Here is a 14878-nt window from a genome sequence, read left to right on the forward strand (position 1 = left end):
GTATTGTGTTTAATTTGTATTAATAATTCCCCCACACACACCCCTCCTCTCCTCAATTCCCTTCCCCCACTCTCTCCTCCCCCCCCCCCCAGTGGTGGAATATTGCTTTGAGGGAACAGGTTGCGTTGCGGGAACAGGTGAGTGGTGGAATATTGCGTTGGGGAATGGGTTGCGTTGGTGGGACCAGGCCTCCCGTGTGGCTGAGAGCCAACGGGTCCCACTTAGTCAAGTCATGCAATAAAATCTCGAAGCAAATCAGCAAAGTCTCCGCTTTTCATTTTCCTTTAATTTCCCCATAAATTAATTTCTTCCACAAAAAAAGACAATTATTTCATTAGAATGCGACTTGGCTCCAGCAGGTTGACGAGCAAAATAACTTATTTACTGCAGACGGAGTCTTGCCGACGTCCAAGGGCGGAGAGCGAGATCTCAACGTTCGGAGTTGAGGGGGAACGGCTAGGGGACGGGAAGCGCTGACTCCGGATTAATCCTGATATCTTTCGCCAGCGAGAAGAAGACAGAGGAATGATGAAGAGATGGCCCACGATCGGGGATATCGCATGAATTTGGAGAATTCAATGTTCATGTCATTGGGCTGTGAGCTATGAGGTGCTGTCCCTCCAGTTTGCGTGTCACCTCACACAGGCAATGGAGGAGGCCCAGGACAGAAAGATCAGTGTGGGAATGGGAAGGTGAATTAAAATGGTCGGCAACCAGGAGATCCAACAGGCCTTGGTGGACCGAGCGCAAGTGTAGGGTGTAATGCACGCCTAGTCTAGATACAAGGAACAGCAGATGCTGGTTTACAAAAAGAGACACAATCTCCTGGAGTAACTTGCACCTCTGGGAGCATGGACAGGCAACATTCTAGGTCAGGACCCTTCTTCAGACTGCTTGGTGTGGGGGTTGGAGAAAGTTGTAAAGGAAAGGTGGGAGTGGTCGCCTTAGATTCCCGTCCCTCTACAGATGCAGCCTGACCCACTGATTCCTCCACCGCTTTAGACGGAATGGACAGACGACGTTTTGAGTCTGGACCCTTCTTCAGACTGATTGGAGATGGTGGGGGGAGGAAGCTGGAAAAGAAAGATTGGGGTTGGACAAAGCCTGGCAAGTGAAAGGTGGACACAAAATGCTAGAACAAGCTGCCAGAGGAGGTAGTTGAGGCTGGGACTATCCCAACGTTTAAGAAAGTTTGATAGGTGCATGGATAGGACAAGTTTGGAGGGATATGTACCAAAAGCAGGCAGGTGTGACTATTGCAGTTCAGACACGTAGGTAGGTGTGGGAAAGTTGGGCCGAAGGGCCTGTTTCCACACTCTATGACCCTAAAACAGGGTGCTGCAGTAACTTGGCGGGTCTGGCAGCATCTGTGGAGAACATGGATAGGTGACGTTTCACAGAGTGCTGGAGTAACTCAGCGGGTCAAGCAGCATCTGTGGGGAACATGGATAGGTAACATTTCGGGTCAGACTGACACTATGTTAACAGATGAGGGGGTGATCGCCAGATGAGTGTCAGAGGCGAGGGAAAATAAGGAGATAAAAGGATGTGAGGTAAGGATAGAGGAGTGTAAATGTGCAGCTTTAAGGGACATTGGTCAGGTAGCATTTGTGGTATTGCATACAGTTCTGGTCACTCCATTACAGGACTGATGTGGAGGCTTAGGGGAAGGTGCAGAGATGGTTAACAAGAATGGTTTAAAAACAAGGAACTGCAGATGCGGGTTTACAAAAAAGGAAACAAAATTATGGAGAAACTCAGCGGGACAGACAGCATCACTGGAGAAAAGGTCTGGGTGGCGTTTCGGGTCGCGATTGAAGAAGGGTCTCGACTTGAAATGTTACCCATTTCTTCCAGCATTTTGTGTTTACCGAAACAGCGCCTATCCACGTGACGGTGTGCCAGCAGGCTGGAGAAGCGGGCAAAGGCCTTGCCACAGAGCTGGCAGGTGAAGGGGCGCTGGCCGGTGTGGACTCGTTGGTGCTTCAGCAGGTGGTCAAGGCGGGTGGAGCCTTTACCACAAGACGGGCAGGGGAAGGGACGCTTACCTTTGTGGGTACGCCGGTGCTGTACATATGGGTGAAACCCTTGCCACACAAAGGGTCTCTCCCTGGTGTGTATCCGCTGGTGCTCCCGCAGCCCCCATGCTCTCTTGTCACAGTGGGAGCAGCTGCTCGCCGACGTGGGCCCGCCGGTGCTGCCGCAACCCCCGTGAGCTGTAAAACGTCTCACCACAGTACGGGCAGTCGTAGGGCGGGCCACTGGTGTGCACGTGGTGTTGAGACAGGGCGTGCGAGGCCATGGCAAAGAGCTCTCCACACACCGGGCTGGGGACGGGACGGTCACCGGCGTGCACCTGCTGGTGGACAGACAGCAACTTGGTGGAGCGGGTGAAGTCCTTGCCGCACTGGGCGCAGGTTTAGGGGCACTCGTCGATGTGGGTGCGCTGGTGCTCTAGCAGCCTGGTGGACTGGGTAAAGCCCATGCCACAGTCGATGCAGGTGTAGGGCCGCTCCCCGGTGTGCAGGCTCCTGTGCACCTTCAGGTGAGCGGACGACTTGAAGCCTTTGCCGCAGTCAGAACAGGTGAAGGGCCGCTCACCGCTGTGCACCCGCCGGTGCTGGCATAGCCCCGATGACCGGGCAAAGCTCTTGCCGCAGGTGGAGCAGCCATGGGGCTTCTCGCCCGTGTGCACTCGCCGGTGGATCTTCAGCTGTTGCGCATCCTTGAAGTCCTTGCCGCAGTCAGAGCAGCCAAAGGGCCGCTCACCGGAGTGCACCCGCTGGTGGGACAGCAGATGTGTGGAGCGGGTAAATCCCATGCCACACTGGGTGCAGATGTAGGGGCGCTCGCCGGTGTGAGTGCGCTGGTGCACCAGCAGGCTGCTGGAGCGGGTGTAGCCCTTGCCGCAATGGGTGCAGGTGTAGGGGCGCTCACCGGTGTGGCTGCGCTGGTGGACCAGCAGGTTTTTGGAGTGGGTGAAGCCCTTGCCGCACAGGGTGCAGGTGTAAGGGCGTTCCCCGGTGTGCAGGCGCCTATGCACCTTCAGTACCGGCGAAGACTTGAAGCCTTTGCCGCAGTCGGAGCAGGAGAAAGGCCACTCACTGCTGTGCCCCAACTGGTGCTCCCGCAGCCCCGACAACTGGGTAAAGCTCCTGCCACAGGTGGAGCAGCCATAGGGCCTCTCGCCCGTGTGCACTCGCTGGTGGACCTTCAGGTCATTCGCCGTCTTGAAGTTCTTGCCACACTCTCTGCAGTCAAAGGGGCGTTCTCCCGTGTGAACCCGCCGGTGGGCCTCCAGCTCGCTCGGGTACCGCCAGGCCTTGCCACACACATCACACTCATAACGCTTCTCCTTGTTGGGCCCCGCCATGTGGTCCTCCATCGAAGCTCAGCCCCTCGAAGCTCAGCCCGCACACCGAGCAGAAAGGGGAGGGGGCACTCACCAGCACCCTGGCCGCACTCTATTGCCGCTCACGCCTCCGTCTCTCCGTCCACAGCAACGGCTCCTAAACCCTGCAGTGGAACACAGAGGGTCAACAAGCTGGCAAACAGGACATTACTAACGTGTAAACATTACTAGTGCTTGAAGGGGGGCGGGGGTGGAGTGGGGGTGTGAGCAAGGGGGGCTGGGGGAGTGATGGGATGATAGGAAGTGGGGAAGGAGGGAAGAGGTTGTGTGCAGGCAAGGGCGGAAATGGGGAATGGGATGAGGACGGTGGAAGTGAGGGGAGGGGGAGAAGGGATGGTGTGTTGTGAGGGGGAGAAGGGGCAGAGTGTGAGGGTAGAGGAGGGGTTGAGGAGGCAAGTGGGAGTAGGGGGGGGCGCACTGAACTGGGAGGTGCTGAGCATCCAGGCACTGAGTCGAGTCGCCCGAACGTCTCCCCGCCCAGCGCCGTGACGTCTGCTGCGCACAGTGCGGGCACCACTGGCGCCCTGACGTTACCGCTAATTCGAGGGGGACAGGCGGCACCGTAGCGCCGGGGATTGGCGCTGAGTTACGTGGGGGTGGCATGAGGGGGGGGGGGGGAGGCGAACATTCATGAACCGTGTTTAGTCGCCCGCCCGCACGCCCTGCACTATGACGTCAGCCACACACGCGGACGGCCTGCACAATCGGAGCCCTGGCGTCACTGCCCACCTGACAGGTGTCGGCCCCGCCCCTGCCATTGCGCAGTCACGTGGGGGGCAGAATGCATCATGGGAAGAAGGTCACACAGTGCTGGAGTCATTCAGCGGGTCGGGCAGCTTCTGCAGAGAAAGGGAATCTGTGACATTTTAGGTCAAGACCCTTCTTCATTGTTGGGAGGTACAGAGATAAGGAAGTGTAAGGAGTGAAAACAGGACACATGGAATGGAGTTCAAGGTGCAGGAGTTGGCCATTCAGCCCTTCAAGCCAGCACCGCCTTTCAATATGATCATGGCTGATCATCCACAATCAGTAGCCGTTCCTACGTTCTCCCCATATTCCTTGATTCCGTTAGCCTAAGAGCTAAATCTAACTCCGTCTTGTACATCCTGCAGATAGAGAGAGGGATAGAGAGAGGGATAAAGAGAAGGTTAGAGAGATAGTAGACAATAGGTGCAGGAGCAGGCCATTCGACCCATCGAGCCAGCACCGCCATTCAATGTGCTCATGGCTGATCATCCCCAATCAGTACCCCATTCCTGCCTTCTCCCCATATTCCCTGACTCTGCTATTTTTAAGAGCCCTATCTAGCTCACTATTGAAAGCATCTAGAGAACCTGCCTCCCTAGCCCTCTGAGGAGAAGAATTTCACAGACTCACCACAGAAAAAGTGTTTCATCATCTCCGTTCTAAATGTCTTACTACTTATTCTTAAACTGTGGCCCCTGGTTCTGGACTCCCCAACATCGGGAACATGTTTAACCATATAACAATTACAGCACGGTACAGGCCATCTCGGCCCTACAACTCTGTGCCGAACATCTTTTTTCCCTTAGTCCCACCTACCATAACCCTCCATTCCCTTCTCATCCATATGCCTATCCAATTTATTTTTAAATGATACCAACGAACCTGCCTCCACCACTTCCACTGGAAGCTCATTCCACACCGCTACCACTCTCCGAGTAAAGAAGTTCCCCCTCATGTTACCCCTAAACTTCTGTCCCTTAATTCTGAAGTCATGTCCTCTTGTTTGAATCTTCCCTATTCTCAAAGGGAAAAGCTTGTCCACATCAACTCTGTCCATCCCTCTCATCATTTTAAAGACCTCTATCAAGTCCCCCCTTAACCTTCTGCGCTCTAGAGAATAAAGACCTAACTTATTCAACCTTTCTCTGTAACTTAGTTGTTTAAACCCAGGCAACATTCTAGTAAATCTCCTCTGTACTCTCTCTATTTTGTTGACATCCTTCCTATAAACGGGCGACCAAAATTGTACACCATACTCCAGATTTGGTCTCACCAATGCCTTGTACAATTTTAACATTACATCCCAGCTTCTATACTCAATGCTCTGATTTATAAATTCTAGCATACCAAAAGCTTTCTTTACCACCCTATCTATATGAGATTCCACCTTCAAGGAATTATACACGGTTATTCCCAGATCCCTCTGTTCAACTGAGGGACCTGGAGACGTATCCACTTTTATATTTTTCAAAAGTGTCAGTTCTTTTACTTTGAAACTCATAGTATCCATAGCTACTCTACTAGTTTCCCTTACCTCACATAATTCAATATCCTTCTCCTTGGTGAATACCGAAGAAAAGAAATTGTTCAATATCTCCCCCATCTCTTTTGGCTCTGCAGATAGCTGTCCACTCTGTCTCTCCAATGGACCAATTTTATCCCTTGTTATCCTTTTCCTATTAATATAGCTGTAGAAACCCTTTGGATTTACTTTCACCTTACTTGCCAAAGCAACCTCATGTCTTCTTTTAGCTATTCTAATTTCCTGCCTCTGGCGTGTCCAAACCCTTAACAATCTTAGGTACACAAAATTGCTGGAGAAACTCAGCGGGTGCAGCAGCATCTATGGAGCGAAGGAAATAGGCGACGTTTCGGGCCGAAACCCTTCTTCAGACTGATGGGGAGTGGGGGGGAGAAGGAAGGAAAAAGGGAGGAGGAGGAACCCGAGGGCGGGGGAATGGGAGGAGACAGCTCGAGGGTTAAGGAAGGGGAGGAGACAGCACGGGCTAGCAAAATTGGGAGAATTCAACGTTCATGCCATCAGGACGCAAGCTGCCCATGCGGAATATGAGGTGCTGTTCCTCCAATTACTGGTGTTGCTCACTCTGGCAATGGAGGAGACCCAGGACAGAGAGGTCGGATTGGGAATGGGAGGGGGAGTTGAGGTGTTGAGCCACCGGGAGTTCAGGTAGGTTATTGCGGACTGAGCGGAGGTGTTCGGCGAAACGATCGCCCAACCTCCGCTTAGTCTCCCCGATGTAAATCAGCTGACATCTAGAGCAGCTGATGCAGTAGATGAGGTTGGAGGAGATAGAGGTGAACCTTTGTCACACCTGGAATGACTGCTTGGGTCCTTGAATGTAGTCGAGGGGGGAGGTGAAGGGACAGGTGTTGCATTTCTTGCGGTTGCAACGGAAAGTGCCCGGGGAGGGGGTGGTACCGGAGGGAAGGGAAGAATTGACAAGGGAGTTGCGGAGGGGCGGTCTTTGCGGAAGGCATACATAGGGGGAGATGATTAACAATCTTATATGTTTCAATGAGATTCCCTCTCATCCTTCTAAACTCCAGCGTGTACAAGCCCAGCTGCTCCATTCTCTCAGCATATGACAGTCCCGCCATCCCTGGAATTAACCTACACTGCAGTCCCTCAATAGCAAGAATGTCCTTCCACAAATTAGGGGACCAAAACTGCACACAATACTCCAGGTGTGGTCTCACTAGGGCTCTGTACAACTGCAGAAGGACCTCTTTGCTTCTATACTCGACTCCTTTTGTTATAAACCATAACCATATAACAATTACAGCACGGAAACAGGCCATCTCGGCCCTACAAGTCCGTGCCGAACAACTTTTTTCCCCTTAGTCCCACCTGCCTGCACTCATACCATAACCCTCCATTCCCTTCTCATCCACATGCCTATCCGGCGCCGACCCACCAGCCCCACCCGAGATTGATGGTCGTGTTGCGGCGGCGGCGGCGGCGGGACCCGGCACAGACCCGACCCCAGGCCCCAGGCCCGGCTCCCCGAGCTCCGCCAACCCCAGGCCCGGCTCCCCGGGCTCCGCCAACCCCAACCCCAGGCCCAGGCCCGGCTCCCCGGGCTCCGCCAACCCCAGGCCCAGTCACTGTCTCCCGGGTGCGAGGCCGCGGCCTGGACCCCCCGGCACCGAATCCCCAGCCAGCGCGCCCGCCCCGCCCGCCCTGATCCACCGGAGCCTCTCACCGTGTCCGGCCCGGCCCGGCCCGGGTCCTCACTCACTCACTCACTCACTCGCGGCTCATCTCATCCCGCCCGCGCGCTGCCCGTTGCCCCGGAGACGGAGAGAGAGAGAGAGAGACCGCGCGGCGCAGGGGCATCAGCCCGGAAATGACGTCGCTGGCCCCGGCCCGTTGCCCCGCAGGCTGCGGGGCGGCCTCAGCCCGGAAATTACGCGACGGCCAAGATGGAGCCGACCCGCACTGGACCAAAGATCTTATAGCGGAGCAAGATGGGTTACTCTCACGCAAACGTGTTGTCCGCTCATGGGCGGATTCATGGGCGATTACAGGACACATTTTAGCAACCCTGACTCCGCCATCTTGCTCCGCTTTCTTGCTTCCGGCCAAAGATTGGATCCGCAGCGAGGAGAGTGCGGGGCAACGGGGAGAGAGAGTGCGGGGCCCGGGGCAGCGGGGAGAGAGAGTGCGGGGCCCGGGGCAGCGGGGAGAGGGAGTGCGGGGCCCAGGGCAGCGGGGAGAGGGAGTGCGGGGCAGCGGGGAGAAGGAGTGCGGGGTCCGGGGCAGCGAGGAGAGAGAGTGCGGGGCCCGGGGTAGCCCGGGGCAGCGGGGAGAGGGAGTGCGGGGTCCGGGGCAGCGGGGAGAGGGAGTGCGGGGCCCGGGGCAGCGGGGAGAGAGAGTGCGGGGCCCGGGGCAGCGGGGAGAGAGAGTGCGGGGCAGCGGGGGGCAGCGGGGAGAGAGAGTGCGGGGCCCGGGGCAGCGGGGCCCGGGGCAGCGGGGAGAGGAGTGCGGGGCCGGGGGCAGCGGGGAGAGAGAGTGCGGGGTCTGGGGCAGCGGGGAGAGAGAGTGCGGGGCAGCGGGGAGAGAGAGTGCGGGGCCCGGGGCAGCGGGGAGAGAGAGTGCGGGGCCCGGGGCAGCGGGGAGAGGGAGTGCGGGGCCGGGGGCAGCGGGGAGAGAGAGTGCGGGGTCCGGGCCAGCGGGGGGAGAGGGAGTGCGGGGCCCGGGGCAGCGGGGAGAGAGAGTGCGGGGTCGGGGCAGCGCGGGGAGAGAGAGTGCGGGGCCCGGGGCAGCGGGGGAGAGAGTGCGGGGTCCGGGGCAGCGGGGAGAGAGAGTGCGGGGGCCGGGGCAGCGGGGAGAGAGAGTGCGGGGCCCGGGGCAGCGGGGAGAGGGAGTGCGGGGCCCGGGGCAGAGGGAGTGCGGGGCCCGGGGCAGCGGGGAGAGAGAGTGCGGGGCAGCGTGGAGAGAGAGTGCGGGGCCCGGGGCAGCGGGGAGAGAGAGTGCGGGGCCCGGGGCAGCGGGGAGAGGGAGTGCGGGGCCCGGGGCAGCGGGGAGAGAGAGTGCGGGGCCCGGGGCAGCGGGGAGAGGGAGTGTGGGGCCCGGGGCAGCGGGGAGAGAGAGTGCGGGGCCCGGGGCAGCGGGGAGAGAGAGTGCGGGGCCCGGGGCAGCGGGGAGAGAGAGTGCGGGGCCCGGGGCAGCGGGGAGAGAGAGCGGGGCCCGGGGCAGCGGGGAGTGAGAGTGCGGGGCAGCGGGGCAGTGGGGCAGCGGGGAGAGAGAGTGCGGGGCCCAGGGCAGCGAGGAGAGAGAGTGCCCCAAGACAATGTTTCTTATTTACAATGTTTCTTATTTAATGTCCCTTGTCTAGTCTGAAATAAAGTTCATTATTGGATTAGAAGAAATATAATTGTGTGTGTTATATACATTTATATAATTTTCATGTATGTGTGTTTATAAACATTTTATTCTTTAACAAGAATCAACAGAATTATGAACTAACAGAATTATGAATCTAACCCTATAATCACGCACAAAAAGTCCCCCCCTGTCAATCACCCTGCGAGTCGGGTCGGTTCCGGTTACTACAAAATCAACTCAAACACTGCTTGTGAGCCATTTAAAAAGAAATGATTTAAAAAACATTAAAAAAGACAATTACCAGAATCAAATTTTATTCTTGACAAGAAGTTTGAACTGACAGATTTATGAATCTAACCCACACAAACTGTTGCCCCGCAACATTGATTACAGTGCGAGTCGGGTCGGGTTAGGTAGGCTCAGGTTGCTAAAATGGGCGTGGAAAAATGCCCATGATCCCCTCCATAGCTACTACACGTCAGTCCATTGCATTTAGCAGGAGTAGCCCATCTTGCTTCGCTATAGGATATTTGGTGGAGAGTTTCAATCAAAGATCTTTGAACACCACTCTCTCGCCTCCACCCCGCAGACACACGGCTCCACCTCGCTCATGATGCAATCACTCATATTTAAACCAAGCTAGCTAAATTTAAAAAGGCACTCCAAGGTGTCAGGAGTGGACCCCACTCGACACCTCTGAGCCACAGCGTCTCACAGCAGATATCGGAGAGTGTCTGAAATAACAGTAGGAAGTTTACCTGGATGTTGCCAGGACTAGCCTGATCTACAAGTGGAGTTTGAGCAGCCTGGGTCTTCATTCCTTGGATTGCAGGAGGCTGAAGGATGTTCATACAGAGGTGGATAAAATCATGACAGGAACAGAGGGTGAATGCACACGTTTATCCATGGGAGGGGAATCAAGAATCGGAGGACATAGATTTAAGGTGAGAGGGGCAAGATTTAATAGACAATAGGTGCAGGAGGAGGCCATTCGGCACTTCAAGCCAGCACCACCATTCAATGTGATCATGGCTGATCATCCCCAATCAGTACCCCGTTCCAGCCTTCTCGCCATATCCCCTGACTCCGCTATCTTTAAGATCCGTATCTAGCTCTCTCTTGAAAGTATCCAGAGACCCGGCCTCCATTGCCCTCTGAGGCAGAGAATTCCACAGACACACAACTCTGTGTGAAAATGTGTTTCCTCATCTCAGTTCTAAATAGCTTACCCCTTATTCTTAAACCGTGGCCCCTGGTTCTGGACTCCCCCAAAATCGGGAACATGTTTCCTGCCTCTAGCGTATCCAAACCCTTAATAATCTTACATGTTTAAATAAGATTCCCTCTCATCCTTCTAAACGCCCGAGTATACAAGCCCAGCCGCTCCATCCTCTCAGCATATGACAGTCCCGCCATCCTGGGAATTAACCTTGTGAACCTAGGCTGCTCTCCCTCAAGAGCAAGTATGTCCTTCCTCAAATTAGGGGACCAAAACTGCACACAATGCTCCAGGTGTGGTCTCACTAGGGTCCTAGACAACTGCAGAATGACCCCTTTGCTCCTACACTCAACTCATTTTGTTATAAAGCCCAACATGCCACTCGCTTGATCTAGTCTTAGGAAATTGGAAGGGGCAAGTGGTTGAAGTGTTTGTGGATGAGTCTTTTAGGACCAGTGACCACTGTTCTGTTGGTTTAAGATAGTTACGTATGGATAGAGAGGGCTGTCCCACATGTTTAAAGGCTAAATTGGAGCATGGTCAACTTTGGAGGCACTAGACTTGCTCAAGTTGATTGGAGTAGGTTGTTTGAAGGAACAGGAATGTCCAGAAAGTGGAACAGAGTCATATTGCGTGGAAACAGGCCCCTTGTTTCAACTTTCCCACACTGACCAACATGCCCCATCTTCACCAGTCCAAACCCCTGCCTTTGGCCCCTATCCCTCCTAACCTATCCTGTCTATGTACCAGTCCAAATGCTTTTTAAAAGTTGTGATAGTACCTGCCTCAACTACCTACTCTGGCAGCTCGTTGCATATATAGTGGATGTTCAATCCAGATTAAATCAAAATATCTCAACATTTATTTCCACCAGAGGGCAGTCATATATATATTAAATACAGCAAAATTAATGGGAGGGATATGGGTGATCAGATGCAAATGGGCTTAGTTTAGACGGAGTATCTTGGTTGGGATGGATGAGTTGGGTGAACGAGCCCGTGTCCCTGCTATCTGGCTCTATCGCCACTGAATATTGTACGTTAACCTACAAACCCGCACGACTTTGGGATGTGGGAGGAAACCAGAGCACCGGAGGAAACCTTCGTGGTCACAGGGAGAACATGCAAACTCCACCATTGGCTGATTGTGTCCTTTCAGAAGACGATTCTTGGGATCTGATCACATGTTTCCGTATGAAGCCTTTTGCGGGCAGACCGATGATTGAATGTAACGAGTGTGGCACCTGGATCCACCTATCCTGTGCTAAGATCAGGAAATCGAACGGCCCCGAGGTCTTCATCTGCCAGAAGTGCAAGGATTCCAAGCAAGACATCAGGAGTTCGAACCGGGTTCGGACCGGGCATAAGAAACGATTCAGTGAGTAGCCGAGAGATTCTGGCTGGTCTCATGGACAATCAGGAACACTTGGAACTGTGAAACCCTTTGGTTCTGGTCCCACGTGGGCCTGTTTCTGTGCAGTATGCTGCTGGAGTTTGTACGTTCTCCCTGTAACACCCTCCACTGTCGTTTTGCTGATCTTTCCTCCCCTTTGTGTCAAAGTCTTGAGGTAGGGCACACAGTGACTTCAAACTGGAGAGATATTGCACAGAAACAGTGCCTTTGACCCACCATGCCCGTGCTGACCAGCGATCCCGGTACTCTAGCACTATATTACACACTAGGGACAATTTACAATTTATTTTACAGAAGCCAATTAATGTACAACCCTGCATATCTTTGTGGGAATGTGGGAGAATAGCGGACTGCCCTGAGAAAACACACACAGTCACAGGGAGAACGTACAAACTCCACACAGTCAGGATTGAACCCAGGTCTGTGGCGCTGTAAGGCAGTGTCTCTACCACTACACATATATGTATTAAATACAGCAAAATTAATGGGAGGGATATGGGTGATCAGATGCAAATGGGGTTAGTTTAGATGGTGTATCTTGGTTGGGATGGATGAGTTGGGTGAACGAGCCCGTGTCCCTGCTCAGGATGGGACGACAGATGGCGCAATGGGCTAAGTGTTCGGCTGGCGACCGGAAGGTAGCCGGTTCGAATCCCGCTTGGAGTGCATACTGTCATTGTGTCCTTGGGGCAAGACACTTCACCCACCTTTGCCTGTGTGTAAATGTAATGTAATTATGTGAAGCACTTTGGGGTCAATGCAAGTTGACTAAAAATGTGCTATATAAATAAGATTATTATTATTATTATTACACCACTGTGCTGCCACTAGTGGCGCAGCGGGTAAGACCGCTGCCTCTCAGCTGCCTCTCAGATCCAGAAACCCGGGTTCGATCCTGAGGTTGGGTGCTGTCTTTTGTAGTTTATACACTCTGCCCCTCTTAACTAAACTGAACACTAAATCAGACCTTTCCCACTGGAGGAGCTGTGATGCAGGAAGATGCTATTCACCCGTGATCATGTGGCTGATCTGTGCTCCTTGCACTTAATCGCCTGAATTTTGTCATGGATTAGAAGATTACAGGATGGCACAATGGTGAGATTGGCGCTGTCTGTGTGGAGTTTGCATGTTCTCCCTGTGACCTCGAAGGTTTCCTCCGGTGCTCTGGTTTCCTCCCACATCCCAAAGACGTGCAGGTGAGTAGATTAATTGGCCCTCTGTAAATTGACCCTAGTGTGTAGGGAGTGGATGAGAAAGTGGGAAAACAAGCGTGAACGTGCGATCGATGGTCAGTGTGAACTTGGTGGGTCGAAGGGCCTATTTCCATGCTGTATTTCAATGGGGCTCCAGGTTCAGTATGATGAAGAAGGGCCCCGACCTGAAACATCGCCTGTCCATCCCACTGAGTTCCTCCAGCACTTTGTTTTTTGCTCAAGATTCCAGCATCTGAAATACCTTGGCTCCAAGAGCTGTTGTAATCTTAACCAACTACTATGCATGTAATTATCCATTCTACCACAAGAGGGCAGCTCGGAGCACTAAATGTTATACCTTTATCTGTACATTGTGGACGGCTTGATTGTAATCATATATAGTCTTTGATTGGATAGCATGCAACAAGAGCTTTTCACCGTACCTCAGTACACGTGACAATAATAAACTAAACTGAACGTTACTGCTTTAGCCTGCGGGTGAAGGGAGTTTTGGACGTGATCAGACCTGGCTATGCAGGCTTGAGATCAGGAAGAGAAACTCCACACAGAATCGGGCACTTTCCCCAATGTCCCATTGTGGTGAAAGTCAGTTTGATCTTTCCCGCTAGGCAATAGGCTTTAGTTGTGCTTTGGGACAGGGGAACAGGCCCTTCAGCCCACAAAATATCTGTGCCAACATGATGCCAAGATAAACTGTGAAGCATATCTCTCCATGTGGCTATCTAAAGGCCCATTGTATCTGTCTCCACCACCCCTGGTAGTGCTAAGGATGGGGTGGTGATTATGATGGGACTATCCAGCAGGCCTTCAAATAGTCAGTGGGATTTAGAAGAATAAATATGTAGACAAATGGCAGTAGGATGTGGGCAACGGTGGGGATTTTAACCTCACTATATTGCCTTGATATTAGAAACATAGAAACATAGAAATTAGGTGCAGGAGTAGGCCATTCGGCCCTTCGAGCCTGCACCGCCATTCAATATGATCATGGCTGATCATCCAACTCAGTATCCCGTACCTGCCTTCTCTCCATACCCCCTGATCCCCTTAGCCACAAGGGCCACATCTAACTCCCTCTTAAATATAGCCAATGAAGTGGCCTCAACTACCCTCTGTGGCAGAGAGTTCCAGAGATTCACCACTCTCTGCGTGAAAAAAGTTCTTCTCATCTCGGTTTTAAAGGATTTCCCCCCTTATCCTTAAGCTGTGACCCCTTGTCCAGGACTTCCCTAACATCGGGAACAATCTTCCTGCATCTAGCCTGTCCAACCCCTTAAGAATTTTGTAAGTTTCTATAAGATCCCCTCTCAATCTTCTAAATTCTAGAGAGATATTGGTTTATTATTGTCATATGTTTTGACATACAGGGTAAGAGGAATATTTAATTTTAAGAAACAAAGAGTCCGTACGACTAGAAAAACCTTTTGTATTCCGGTTTGTGGAGTGGGAGTGTGGAACAAATTGAACGAGGAATTAAAGCAATGTACAAACATGAATCATTTTAACATGATATATAAAAAATAATTTTCAAGGGGTACCGGGATGGAGGAGATGGTTGACAAGTGGGGGTTAATGTTTGTCTATTGCTTTACAATTGTTTACTTATGTTTGGTTACTTCATATATGAAGTTTGTATGTGTATAATAGTTGTATGTATATATATGTCTGTAGGTATTATGGGGAAATTGCCTGGGGTAGTATTATTATTATTAATTAATTGATTTTTAAATATGGTAGAAGTGTTGGGGAAAAGGGGTGAGATTTAATAAGTTATTCTTCTTCTCACTCCTTTTCGAGCTTGTACAGACACAGAGTTGGACATTGGAAATTTGCTTTTTGTTCTTTTCATTGCTTGTAAATATTGATTGTAATGTCCAATTGTTTGATAATTTCGATTTTGTTACTATTAATGTCTTTAATGTCTTTACTTGTTCGGAATAAACAAAATAAATAAATAAATAAACAAATAAGACTGTGCTATCCACTCAAAGCACAGTGTGGACACAAGGGACTAGATGTTGCCT

The 14878-nt window shown here is 52.4% G+C and overlaps 1 protein-coding gene across 2 annotated transcripts; it reads right to left on the minus strand.

Annotated features, from left to right (window-relative positions):
* Positions 1–271: 271 nt before the first annotated feature.
* LOC129694629 (zinc finger protein 239-like) lies at positions 272–7550 on the minus strand. 2 transcript variants are annotated; one of them, XM_055631363.1, is made up of 3 exons: positions 7384–7550; positions 4142–4251; positions 272–3516 (listed from the first exon to the last, which is right to left on the minus strand). In XM_055631363.1, exon 3 carries the CDS (start codon positions 3383–3385, stop codon positions 2420–2422), a length of 966 nt encoding a protein of 321 aa, XP_055487338.1. In that variant the 5' UTR covers positions 3386–3516; positions 4142–4251; positions 7384–7550; the 3' UTR covers positions 272–2419. The 2 variants fall into 2 exon arrangements, with proteins under 2 accessions (XP_055487338.1, XP_055487336.1); XM_055631361.1 differs by lacking the exon at positions 4142–4251 and having other exon boundaries at positions 7384–7549.
* Positions 7551–14878: the final 7328 nt, after the last annotated feature.

This window comes from Leucoraja erinacea, unplaced genomic scaffold (assembly GCF_028641065.1).
Source record: "Leucoraja erinacea ecotype New England unplaced genomic scaffold, Leri_hhj_1 Leri_735S, whole genome shotgun sequence".
Taxonomy (NCBI): Eukaryota; Metazoa; Chordata; class Chondrichthyes; order Rajiformes; family Rajidae; genus Leucoraja; species Leucoraja erinaceus.

Bases quoted from the DNA above. Each gene is read 5' to 3' on its own strand.
- LOC129694629 (XM_055631363.1), bottom strand. From the start codon at position 3,385: ATGGAGGACCACATGGCGGGGCCCAACAAGGAGAAGCGTTATGAGTGT.